Here is a 13,205-nt window from a genome sequence, read left to right on the forward strand (position 1 = left end):
ACGTTACCCAACAGTGGCATCATGAGCTAGGTCTATTGCGTAGATTCTATGCACGAGTAGAACACAAAGTAGTTGTGGGCGTTGATTTTGTTCAATATGCTTACCGTTACTAGTCCAATCTTGATTCGGCGGCATTGTGGGATGAAGCGGCCCGGACCGACCTTACACGTACTCTTACGTGAGACTGGTTCCACCGACTGACATGCACTAGTTGCATAAGGTGGCTAGCGGGTGTCTGTCTCTCCCACTTTAGTCGGATCGGATTCGATGAAAAGGGTCCTTATGAAGGGTAAATAGCAATTGGCATATCACGTTGTGGTTTTTGCGTAGGTAAGAAACGTTCTTGCTAGAAACCCATAGCAGCCACGTAAAACATGCAAACAACAATTAGAGGACGTCTAACTTGTTTTTGCAGGGTATGCTATGTGATGTGATATGGCCAAGAAGAATGTGATGAATGATATGTGATGTATGAGATTGATCATGTTCTTGTAATAGGAATCACGACTTGCATGTCAATGAGTATGACAACCGGCAGGAGCCATAGGAGTTGTCTTTATTTATTGTATGACCTGCGTGTCATTGAACAACGCCATGTAATTACTTTACTTTATTGCTAACCGGTAGCCATAGTAGTAGAAGTAATGAGTTGGCGAGGCAACTTCATGGAGACACGATGATGGAGATCATGATGATGGAGATCATGGTGTCATGCCGGTGACAAGATGATCATGGAGCCCCAAGATGGAGATCAAAGGAGCTATATGATATTGGCCATATCATGTCACTATTATCTGATTGCATGTGATGTTTATCATGTTTATGCATCTTATTTGCTTAGGACAACGGTAGTAAATAAGATGATCCCTCATTAAAATTTCAAGAAAGTGTTCCCCCTAACTGTGCACCGTTGCGACAGTTCGTTGTTCCGAAGCACCACGTGATGATCGGGTGTGATAGATTCTAACGTTCACATACAACGGGTGTAAGACAGATTTACACACGCGAAACACTTAGGTTGACTTGATGAGCCTAGCATGTACAGACATGGCCTCGGAACACAAGAGACCGAAAGGTCGAGTATGAGTCGTATAGTAGATACGATCAACATGAAGATGTTCACCGATGATGACTAGTCCGTCTCACGTGATGATCGGACACGGCCTAGTTGACTCGGATCATGTAATCACTTAGATGATTAGAGGGATGTCTATCTGAGTGTGAGTTCATAAGATGAACTTAATTATCCTGAACGTAGTCAAAAGGTCTTCGCAAATTATGTCGTAGCTCGCGCTTCAGTTCTACTGTTTAGATATGTTCCTAGAGAAAATTTAGTTGAAAGATGATAGTAGCAATTATGCGGACTAGGTCCGTAAACTGAGGATTGTCCTCATTGCTTCATATAAGGCTTATGTCCTTAATGCACCGCTCAGTGTGCTGAACCTCGAACGTCGTCTGTGGATGTTGCGAACATCTAACATACACATTTTGATAACTATGTGATAGTTCAGTTAAACGGTTTAGAGTTGAGGCACCGAAGACGTTTTGAAACATCGCAAAACATATGAGATGTTTCGAGGGCTGAAATTGGGATTTCAGGCTCGTGCCCACGTCAAGAGGTATGAGACCTCCGACAATTTTCTTAGCCTGCAAACTAAGGAGAAAAGCTCAATTGTTGAGCTTGTGCTCAGATTGTCTGAGTACAACAATCATTTGAATCGAGTGGGAGTTGATCTTCCAGATGAGATAGTGATGTTTCTCCGAAGTCATTACCACCAAGCTGCTAGAGCTTCGTGATGAACTATAATATATCAGGGACATATATGATGATCCTTGAGATATTCACGATGTTTGACACCACAAAAGTAGAAATCAAGAAGGAGCGTCAATTGTTGATGGTTAGTGAAACCACTAGTTTCAAGAAGGGCAAGGGCAAGAAGGGATACTTCATGAAACGGCAAATCAGCTGCTGCTCTAGTGAAGAAACCCAAGGTTGAACCCAAACCCGAGACTAAGTGCTTCTGTAATAAAGGGAACAACCACTGGAGCAGAATTACCCTAGATACTTGGTAGATAAGAAGACTGGCAAGGTCGATAGAAGTATATTGGATATACATTATGTTAATGTGTACTTTACTACTACTCCTAGTAGCACCAGGGTATTAGATACCGGTTCGGTTGCTAAGTGTTAGTAACTCGAAATAAAAGCTACGGAATAAACGGAGACTAGCTAAAGGTGAGATGACGATATGTGTTGGCAGTATTTCCAAGGTTGATCAAATATCGTACGCTCCCTCTACCATCAAGATTGGTGTTTGCGTTGAGCATAGACATGATTGGATTATGTCTATCGCAATACAGTTATTCATTTAAGGAGAATAATGGTTACTCTGTTTATTTGAATAATACCTTCAATGGTCTTGCACCTAAAATGAATGGTTTATTGAATCTCGATCGTAGTGATACACATGTTCATGCCAAAAGATATAAGATAGTAATGATAGTACCACCTACTTGTGGCACTGCCACGTAAGTCATATCGGTATAAAACGCTTGAAGAAGCTCCATGTTGATGGATCTTTGGGCTCACTCGTTTTGAAAAGTTTGAGACATGCAAACCATGTCTATTGGTGTATATGCATGAAGAAACTCCATGCAAATGGACCGTTTGGACTCACTTGATTTTGAATCACTTGAGACATGCAAATCATACCACATGGGCAAGATGACTGAAAGCCTCGTTTTTCAGTAAAATGGAACTAGAAAGCAACTTGTTGGAAGTAATACATTTTGATGTGTGCAGTCCAATGAGTGCTGAGGCATGTAGTGGATATCGTTATGTTCTTACTTCACAGATGATTTGAGTAGATGTTGAGTATATTTACTTGATGAATCATGAGTCTGAATTATTGAAAGGTTCAAGTAATTTCAGGGTGAAGTTGAAAGATCGTCGTGACAAGAGGATAAAAGATCTATGATATGATCATAGAGATGAATATCTGAATTACGAGTTTGGCACAGAATTAAGACATTGTGGAAATTGTTTCACAAATAATACAACCTAAAAGACCATAGTGTGATGGTGTGTCCGAACATCATAACTGCACCCTATTGGATATGATGCATACCATGATGTCTCTTATCGAATAACCACAATAGTTTATGGGTTAGGCATTAGAGACAACCACATTCACTTTAAATAGGGCACCACGTAATTCCGATGAGATGACACCGTATGAACTATGGTTTAGAGAAACCTAAGCTGTCATTTCTTAAAAGTTTGGGGCTGCGACGCTTATGTGGAAAAGTTTCAGGCTGATAAGCTCGAACCCAAAGCGGATAAATGCATCTTCATAGGACACCCAAAACAGTTGGGTATACCTCCTGTCTCAGAACCGAAAGCAATAAGGGATTGTTTCTAGAATCGGGTCCTTTCTCGAGGAAAAGTTTCTCTCGAAAGAATTGAGTGGGAGGATGGTGGAGACTTGGTGAGGTTATTGAACCATCTCTTCAACTAGTGTGTGGCAGGGCACAGGAAGTTGTTCCTGTGGCACCTACATCAATTGAAGTGGAAGCTTATGATAGTGATCATGAAACTTCAGATCAAGTCACTACCAAACCTCGTGGGATGACAAGGATGCGTACTACTTCAGAGTGGTACGTAATCCTGTCTTGGAAGTCATGTTGCTAGACAACAATGAACCTACGAGCTACGGAGAAGCGATGGTGGGCCCGGATTCCGATAATGGCTCGAGGCCATAAAATCCGAGAGAGGATCCATGTATGAAAACAAAGTGTAGACTTTGGCAGAACGGCTCGATGATCGTAAGGTTGTTGAGTACAGATGGATTTTAAAAAGAAGACGGACAATGATGGTAAGTATCACCATCAAGAAAACTCAACTTGTCGTTAAGATTTTTTCCGACAAGTTCAAGGAGTTGACTACGATGAGACTTTCTCACTCGTAGTGATGCTAAGAGTCTGTTGGAATTATATTAGCGATTACTGCATTGTTTATGAAATCTTGCAGATAGGATGTCAAAAACATTGTTTTCTCAATGATTTTCTTAAGGAAAGGTTGTATGTGATACAACCGGAAGGTTTTGTCAATCCTGAAAGATGCTAATAAGTATGCAAAGCTCCAGCAATCCTTCTAAGGACTGGAGTAAGCATCTCGGAGTTGGAATGTATGCTTTGATGAGATGATCAAAGATTTTGGGTGTATACAAATTTATGAGAAACTTGTATTTCCAAAGAAGTGAGTGGGAGCACTATAGAATTTCTGATGAATATATGTTGTTGACATGTTGTTGATCAGAAATGACGTAGAATTTCTGGAAAGCATATAGGGTTATTTGGAAAGTGTTTTTCAATGGAAAGCCTGGATTAAGATACTTGAACATTGAGCATCAAGATCTATAAGGATAGATCAAAACGCTTAATGGTACTTTCAAATGAGCACATACCTTGACATGATCTTGAAGGTGTTCAAGATGGATCAGTCAAAGAAGGAGTTCTTGCCTGAGTTGTAAGGTATGAAGTTAAGACTTAAAGCTCGACCATGGCAGAAGAAAGAGGAAGGACGAAGGTCGTCCCCTATGCTTTTGTCATAGGCTCTATACGGTATGCCATGCTGAGTACCGCACCTGATGTGTGCCTTGCCACATATCTGGCAAGAGGGTACAAAGGTAATCTAGGAGTAGATCACCAGATAGCGGTCTAAATTATCCTTAGAGGAATAAGGATATGTTTCTCGGTTATGGAGGTGATAAAGAGTTCGACGTAAAGAGTTACGTCGATGCAAGCTTAACACCTATCCGGATAGCTCTGAGTAGAGATACCGGATACGTATAATGGAATAGCTCCAAGTAGAACGGTTATTTGAAATGGCTCCAAATATAGCGTAGTAGCTGCATCCGCAAGATGACATACATACGAATCTGAATGTTGCAGACCCGTAGACTACAACCTCTCTCACAAGCATAACATGATCAAACCCAGAACTCTTTGGGTGTTAGTCACATGGGGATGTGACCTTGAGTGTTAATCACATATCGACGTGAACTGGATTATTGACTCTAGTGCAAGTGGGAGACTATTGGAAATATGCCCTAGAGGCAATAATAAATTGGTTATTATTATATTTTCTTGTTCATGATAATCGTTTATTATCCATGCTATAATTGTATTGATAGGAAACTCAGATACATGTGTGGATACATAGACAACACCATGTCCCTAGTAAGCCTCTAGTTGACTAGCTCGTTGATCAATAGATGGTTACGGTTTCCTGACCATGGACATTGGATGTCGTTGATAACGGGATCACATCATTAGGAGAATGATGTGATGAACAAGACCCAATCCTAAGCCTAGCACAAAGATCGTGTAGTTCGTATGCTAAAGCTTTTCTGATGTCAAGTATCATTTCCTTAGACCATGAGATTGTGCAACTCCCAGATACCGTAGGAATACTTTGGGTGTGCCAAACGTCACAACGTAACTGGGTGGCTATAAAGGTACACTACAGGTATCTCCAAAAGTGTTTGTTGGGTTGGCACAAATCGAGACTGGGATTTGTCACTCCGTGTGACGGAGAGGTATCTCTGGGCCCACTCGGTAGGACATCATCATAATGTGCACAATGTGATCAAGGAGTTGATCACGGGATGATGTGTTACGGAACGAGTAAAGAGACTTGCCGGTAACGAGATTGAACAAGGTATCGGGATACCGACGATCGAATCTTGGGCAAGTACAATACCGCTGGACAAAGGGAATTGTATACGGGATTGATCGAATCCTCGACATCGTGGTTCATCCGATAAGATCATCGTGGAACATGTGGGAACCAACATGGGTATCCAGATCCTGCTGTTGGTTATTGACCGGAGAACGTCTCGGTCATGTATGCATGGTTCCCGAACCCGTAGGGTCTACACACTTAAGGTTCGATGACGCTAGGGTTATATAGGAAGTTTGTATGTGGTTACCGAATGTTGTTCGGAGTCCCGGATGAGATCCCGGATGTCACGAGGAGTTCCGGAATGGTCCGGAGGTAAAGATTTATATATGGGAAGTCCTGTTTTGGTCACCAGAAAAGTTTCGGGTTTTATTGGTAACGTAACGGGACCACCGGGAGGGTCCCGAGGGTCCACCAAGTGGGGCCACCAGCCCCGGAGGCTTGCATGGGCCAAGAGTGGGAAGGGACCAGCCCCTGAGTGGGCTGGTGCGCCTCCCACAAGGCCCAAGGCGCAACTAGGAGGAGAAGGGGGAAACCCTAGGCACAGATGGGCCTAAGGCCCACCCTAGGGCGCGCCCCCCTCTCCCCCTCTTGGCCGCCCCCTAGGGGTGGGAACCCTAGAGGGGGCGCACCCTCCTCCCCTTCTCCTATAAATAGTGGGGGTTTTGGGCTGCCCAAGACAAACGATTTGATCTCTCCCTGGCGCAGCCCTACCTCTCTCCTCCTCGTCTCTTGCGGTGCTTGGCGAAGCCCTGCTGGAGTATCACGCTCCACCACCACCACCACACCGTTGTGCTGCTGCTGGATGGAGTCTTCCTCAACCTCTCCCTCTCTCCTTGCTGGATCAAGGCATGGGAGACGTCACCGGGCTGTACGTGTGTTGAACGCGGAGGTGCCGTCCGTTCGGCACTAGGATCTCCGGTGATTTGGATCACAACGAGTACGACTCCTTCAACCCCGTTCTCTTGAACGCTTCCGCATAGCGATCTACAAGGGTATGTAGATGCACTCTCCTTCCTCTTGTTGCTGGTTTCTCCATAGATAGATCTTGATAACACGTAGGAAAATTTTAAATTTCTGCTACGTTACCCAACAAGTTTGAGGGGTTCAAAGCCGTAATATGCGCCGTATGACATGATTTACGTACATGTGCACCCTTGTTTTGTACAGAAAAGAGAAAGTGATAAGAGGTCACATGCCGCGGAGGTAGTGCAAATGTATCAACCTGGGGACTCGTATGATTGTTCATTAAATACATTGTGTGCGTTCTTCGGTCTTCCAAGGCTTTAAGAGCATCTACAATCGGACTTCTTAAATCCGTCTCAAACGCTCGAACAGGCCGTCTAGCCATTGTCTGGTCATGATTTTTTGACCCAAACGAGTCTCTCATACGGTCCTCAAACGCCCGGACTGGCCGGCACTCTCTATATCCAACCCAAATAAAAGGCAGATATGGGGCACCCGGGTGCATCCGGACACGCCCGCCACGTCGAACTGATGGAAGGGTCCCAGCCGAAAACACCCACAAACCCGGCGGTCCGAAGCTCGTCTCCTTCTTCGGACCGGTGGCGCCGTGTGGTGCAGCTCCGGCGGGCCGTGTAGTGCATTGCCCGACTATTTAAGTCGACCAGCGGCACCGAAACCCTACCATCCATCCACATTTGTCTCCTCCTGTCCGCCGTCGCCCCCACTTTCCACTTCAACCGTCCACCTAGTAGCCATGCCCCCACGCCGTCGGGTGAGGAGCGAGCCCTTTCTGACGCCGGAGCGCCGGCTCAAGCTCCTTGAGCAGATCCGGGCAAGGCGCGAAGCCTGGATCGCCGCAGGGCTACCTTCGGATGCAGTGGATCCGAAAGAGGAGTTGGAGGAGAAGGAGGGGGATGAGGAGGAGGTGGAGGTGGAGAAGGAGGAGGAGGAGGCGGAGGAGGAGGATGTGGGGACACTGGTGACGGGGATCTGCAAGCGGAGCAGCAAGCCATCCTCGATTCCCTCCGGTCAGAGTCCGGTGCGAAGTCAAGACGTCGTCGCCGGCAGGAGATGGAGGTGCAAGAGGCCGCGGACGAGGCGAAGATGTTCGCCTACATGGATGAGGTCGAGTAGGAGGAGGATGAGCCGGAGCCCTCCTACCCGCCCGTCCAGTCGGCGCCCGGCACCGTCGTCGTGGATATCTCCAACGACGAACAGTGGCTAGAGTAGTACATAGATGTAGTATGTAGGATTACTTTGATATGTTTTATACTATGAATTTAGAAGGATGAAATATGAGAAAGACGGATGTAAAATGGTTCATTTGAGGTGCCCGCGGACGCGAGCCGGATTTGCAATGTCCGAGTGTAGATGCTCTAACGACAGCCATTACGCCACTGGCCTGCCCCTGCACAAACCGTTGCTGTCACGCGCACGGAGCGGCGCCGTATTTTGTGTCGCGGCGCACGCACGGAGAAGGTCGCCCGCCACCCCGGGGATTCGCCCTGCCGGCCACGCTTCCATGCATGCACTTCACAGCCGTGCGCCTCGACACTCCGTTACTGCGTGCACGTAACCAGTCTGTACATGTCCGCCTCCCCGACACCGGTTGACCATCGCCCAACTCATCCAGCCGAAACCCCGTCGATTTCGAGCTGGAGGTAGCCACTCCGATCAGGAAATATCTGGACAAGATCCTGAGGCCAACTTCACCGTGTGACTCTATCCTGTCCGGCCCCGTCCGTTTGGGATAAAAGAGACAAAAAAGACGGCCCAGCGCGCGGGAGCAAACGGAGTTTTGTCCGCTTTGTGTCCGTTTTCGACACATCCCTGGCCCAAACTTGCGCCGGTTTTGGGGTGAAACGGACAACGCGCGGACGGGCGGACGCGCGCGCTTGTCCTCCCCTGGCCCGCCTGTCGGTGGGAGAAACCAAAAAAACCCCGACGGCCATTTGGCGCCATTTACCCCAAACCCTCCCACGTCCCTCCCCCCCTCTCCCCCGTCCATGGCCGACGCCCCGCCGAGTTCCGGCGACCTGGCCGTCGACCCGACCGCAAAGGTGAAGAAGAAGGCGCCAAGGAAGCCGCGGTCGAAGTACACGCCGGAGGAGATCCTAAGTTGGACGCGGAATCGGCGAAGAGGAGGAAACGGAGAGCGGCCGTCAAGATGAATGCCGCTGCGGCCAAGTTCGCCGCCCAGCGCGAGGAGCTGGAGGCCGCGCGGCGCAAGGCCGCTGCCGACGAGAAGGAGGACTTCGTCAACAAAGCGCACGCCATCCTCATGCTTGGCATGGGCCGTCCGGCGGGGTTCCATGCAGCGACCGTCGGCCCGGCGAGCACAGGCTCGTCGGTCGCCCGGCCTATGCACTGCCAGTCGCCGACGTCGCGCGCCGCGCCCATGTCGCCCGGCTTTCCTCCACCCAGGCACGACGGCCAGACCCGTTTCTCGGCGTCGCCGGACGTGGGCTTGTTCGCGCCGTCCACACCACGCCTCGCGGCCGTCATCGGCCTCAACGTGGCGCCTGGGTCCAGCAGCGGCGGGCGGCCTTCCGTCGAGATGCAAATGGCCGTCGGGGCGTAGGCCGCTGGCTTTGTTGCCGGTGTGATGAACTCGGGTCGTGAACTGGGGCTTGGCATTTGAAACGTTCCTTTTTTTAAAATAGACGCGGACAGGATGGGGCAAAAGGATGCGGCCGTGCGCTGGGCGCACGGCCACCGCGTCCCAGGACAGTCCCGGACACAACTCCAAATCTCTACCCAAAGGGATAAAAATCGGGTAAAACGGATGTCCGTCTGGGATCGCGCGGTGGAGTTGGCCTGAGGCGGAGCCCGACGTCGAGGCGAGGCGCACACCCCGACCCAACAAGCCCCACGAACTCCCACACGCAATCCGGCCAATCCCCACGCAACACGGAGGGGCGGCGCCGCAGCAGATTCCAGATCTACTCCACTTCGCACAGTACATGTTCCAGGGCCTGCCAGAGATTCCACCCCACGGACGGGAACGGGATCCAACGGAGAAAACAAAACGGAACGCATGAGCCCAGCCAGAGCCAGCACAAGACATCAATCATTACTCGTTGCATTCTTTAACAATGGAGCAGCAGCAGTACATTAATCTTACAGAAGAAAAAAGAATAGAGTAGAGATTACAAAAATCAGCCCAGCCGAGGGAGCCGCCACGGCACCGGCACATGCACGCCAGCCTTACTATACATACAGTTCCACTCCATGGTGGGGGCAGGAGGCGGTAGTACCCTAAAATACTACGTGCTCCGCCGCTTATTATTGGCGTGGCGTGCCCCCGGTCCCTCCCTCCCCCTGCGTGCATGCATCCCTAGGGCTCACATTACACATTTAACTAGCCCTGGGAGCAACAATGGCTTATTTACTTACCATATTATAACAGTAGTAGTGGTGGTAATACACAATTAAGCATATTAATTTAATGTAATTAATCCAATCCCCATTTGAGAACCCAGCGCCTGCATCTGGAGCTACTTAATTAGTCGGCCATTTTTTGATTTTTAGGGTGCATTTTTCGGAGCAGGTTTTCAGGCGCGCCTTTTGGTGGGCGCGCCCGCGGCGACGCCGGCGTCGGCCTGGGCCTGGGCCTTGGCCTTGTGGGCGGCGGCCTTGGAGCCGCTCCAGTTCCGGCCCTTCCTCTTGGGGTGCGCGGAGCCGGGCGTGGACCGGGGGATGAAGACGCCGGTGCCCTTGCTGCCGCACTGTTGTTGTTGTTGCTGCTGAGGTTGCTGATGCTGATGCTGCTGCCACGTTCTCCCGGCGTCGCCGGCGCTGTGGTTGGCGCCGTAGCTGGCGGCGTGGTGTAACAGCGTGTAGGCCGGTGGCGCCAACATCGACGGCACATGGGGCGCCATGGACATGGAGAAACCCTGGACGATTCCGAATCAAAAAACGCATAGCTGTTAGTGTCGAGCTGCTGCACATGATCTGATGCGATGCGATCATGCCATCGTGCATGCATGTAGTGACTTACTTAAAAGAAAATTAAGAAAAATCGGGCGTCCAATAGCTGTATAGCAGGTGGCGGCAACTAGCTCATTAAGGTCGCTACTAACTCATGGCAACTTGCGTGCATGCAAAGATTTCATCTCAGCGCTAGCTACTCGATCTTGTCACGTAGCAGGGATTTTATTCTATAAAAAAAGAAACGAAAAGTGCTTGAAACATCATATTTGTACGTAGAGAAAAGAATTTTTTCTGTGTGTGTGTGTGAAAAAGGAGGCTTGCCCCCGGCCTACGTAGAGAAAAGAAAAGGGGAGGAAACAGCAAACATGCGGTACGAGTCGCATGATGAAGGGTTTGTGTGCAAGCAATATGGAGTAGACAGATTGGAGGCTAAGCAAAAGTCCAAACTCCAAAGCAACATGGATGGATCACTTGGTCGTATGCAACATGATAAGTGTCTGGACGATCGATTCTACTCCTAATCCTACTAGTAGTTAAAAACAATTGATTCTTTGTCAATCATGTAGGGTGAGTGGTGACTGTGCTACTACTAATTCGCACCGTCTACGTATGGGCGACGGTAACTAAGTATTAGAGTAAACTGGTTACTTAACGAGGGGGTTAAAAGCTACTAGTAATCTTTGGAGCGGTAAAGTACGTGGTAATTACGCAGCGCATGGTAGAGAGAGGGACATGTGCGGCGACGACGCGGATCGTCTACAGCCATGCGTACGTGGGGTTGCGCGGGCGGGCGTACCTTGCAAGCTTCTACTTGAGGAATGGCTAACGAGAGGGACATATGTTTCTTTCTCCGTGGTTCTCAACACGAATGAGTATCACTAAGTGCACTGCACATCAGGGGCTGACCCTTTCCTAGCTGATTAGTTGGTCTCTACTCCTTCCTTACTGGTGATGCCAAGCTCACTTGAGAACTTGAAGCTTACTACAACAGTCCCAGCAAAGAGTGCCGCTCACACACAACTCTTTCAGAATTTCGGTGGATTAATGCAATCCAATCCAATCCAACCCGATCCAAGCCAAGCAGGCTCTTCATTAGTAGGCTTAAATAAAAAGGATTTGTCCACCGTGGCAGAGGGCCCCACCCGCGGAGCAGGATTTGTGAACAACAACTTACGAAAATGGTCAATTTCACAGAAAAGGTGTTTGGTTTCCTCTAAATGCACCGGCTGTCGTTCACTGACGTGCGCACGAAAGGTACATCCGTGCGCGCCCATGTAAACTCCTGGCTGGCTGATGGCAGATGCTTATCCATCAAAAATTCTGCGCGTAAACGAAATTCTGCGCGTACGCTCATGCAACTGGGCCAGCGACAGGCAGAGGCAGCCACTCCATCCCCGGATCCGCGCCACCACCATCTCAATCAATCAATCATCTAACTAACTACCACCGTAATTCACAGCGGGCGGCGTAAGAACAACACATAGCGCCTGCGCACATGAGGATGCTAGGTAGGTAATTATTGGTGGGACAAGGCTGTTGCTTATGCCAACTGAAGAACTCTTGACATGGTTGGACACCACGAAGGAGGGAGGAACGAACATGGCCGCTCATGCATGAGCTGCCTTGTCTTCTTCAGCTTCGGCTCTCCGCTTTTAATCGGGGCAACGGAAAAGTATGATGGTTTGGTGTGATTTGATTTGGTTTGGCCGTGTGTGCAAGCGCAGCCATGTCGTGCGGCCGTGCTAGCCGCAACTAATACTCCCTTCTAGATACATCTCCATTTATCCATTTTGATGACAAGTATTTCCGGACGGAGGGAGTAACAGGTACCAAGTTGGTACTGGCGCCACCAACTAACTACCATACCAATCGAGGAGAGAAGAGAAGCCCCTAGCTAGCCAGCCAGCTGCAAGAACCTAACGGAAAGAAGCAGAGCTGACCCACCCGATCGATCGATCGAGCGAGCGAGCTCGGTACCTCGCCACACACGGCATGCATGTAGATGTAGCCCGCGGGCGGGAGAAATGACAGGGCAGAGCAGTAATAAGCCAGGAAGTAAGTAAGTAACTCACCGGCGGGAGGTGGACGGCGGCGGGGAACTGCGAGGCGGCGAAGTCGGCCTCGTCGTCGTCGGTGATGAGGAGGGAAATCCGCTTGCTGAGCTCCGCGAAGAAGAGGTCGTCGTCCAGCTGCATCTCCACCTCCATCTTGCTCCTCTCTTTGGGCTGAGGTTGCTTGCCGGAGTTGGGGCGGTTGCTTGACAGCAGAGGACGGACGGAGAGGTGGAGCAGGGGAACAGAGAGGCTTGGTGAGCTCGGGCGCAGGGGGGCGCTTTAATAAGATTTTTCCAGGGCAAGGGCGAGCTCCCTCGGGGCTGGGCCGGGGTGGGGTGGGGCCGGTGGAGCAGTTGGCCAATCCCTAGTTGGAAAGGTGGTGGGCCCCACGAATGTGCGGGCGCCTGCCGCACACACAATCTGGTCTCTGCGGTGAGGTGCGCCCCACATCATCGCCCCAGACACACGGGGCCCCGCGCGTCAGTAGTATTTCTCTAGTACTCCATTCG

The 13,205-nt window shown here is 49.6% G+C and overlaps 1 protein-coding gene across 1 annotated transcript; it reads right to left on the bottom strand.

The window, feature by feature from the left end:
* Positions 1 to 9,759: 9,759 nt before the first annotated feature.
* LOC123054798 (uncharacterized) lies at positions 9,760 to 12,960 on the bottom strand. Its single transcript, XM_044478648.1, has 2 exons — positions 12,715 to 12,960; positions 9,760 to 10,605 (listed from the first exon to the last, which is right to left on the bottom strand). Exons 1-2 carry the CDS (start codon positions 12,847 to 12,849, stop codon positions 10,264 to 10,266), a joined length of 477 nt encoding a protein of 158 aa, XP_044334583.1. The 5' UTR covers positions 12,850 to 12,960; the 3' UTR covers positions 9,760 to 10,263.
* Positions 12,961 to 13,205: the final 245 nt, after the last annotated feature.

Source organism: Triticum aestivum, chromosome 1A (assembly GCF_018294505.1).
Source record: "Triticum aestivum cultivar Chinese Spring chromosome 1A, IWGSC CS RefSeq v2.1, whole genome shotgun sequence".
In the NCBI taxonomy this organism is placed as follows: Eukaryota; Viridiplantae; Streptophyta; class Magnoliopsida; order Poales; family Poaceae; genus Triticum; species Triticum aestivum.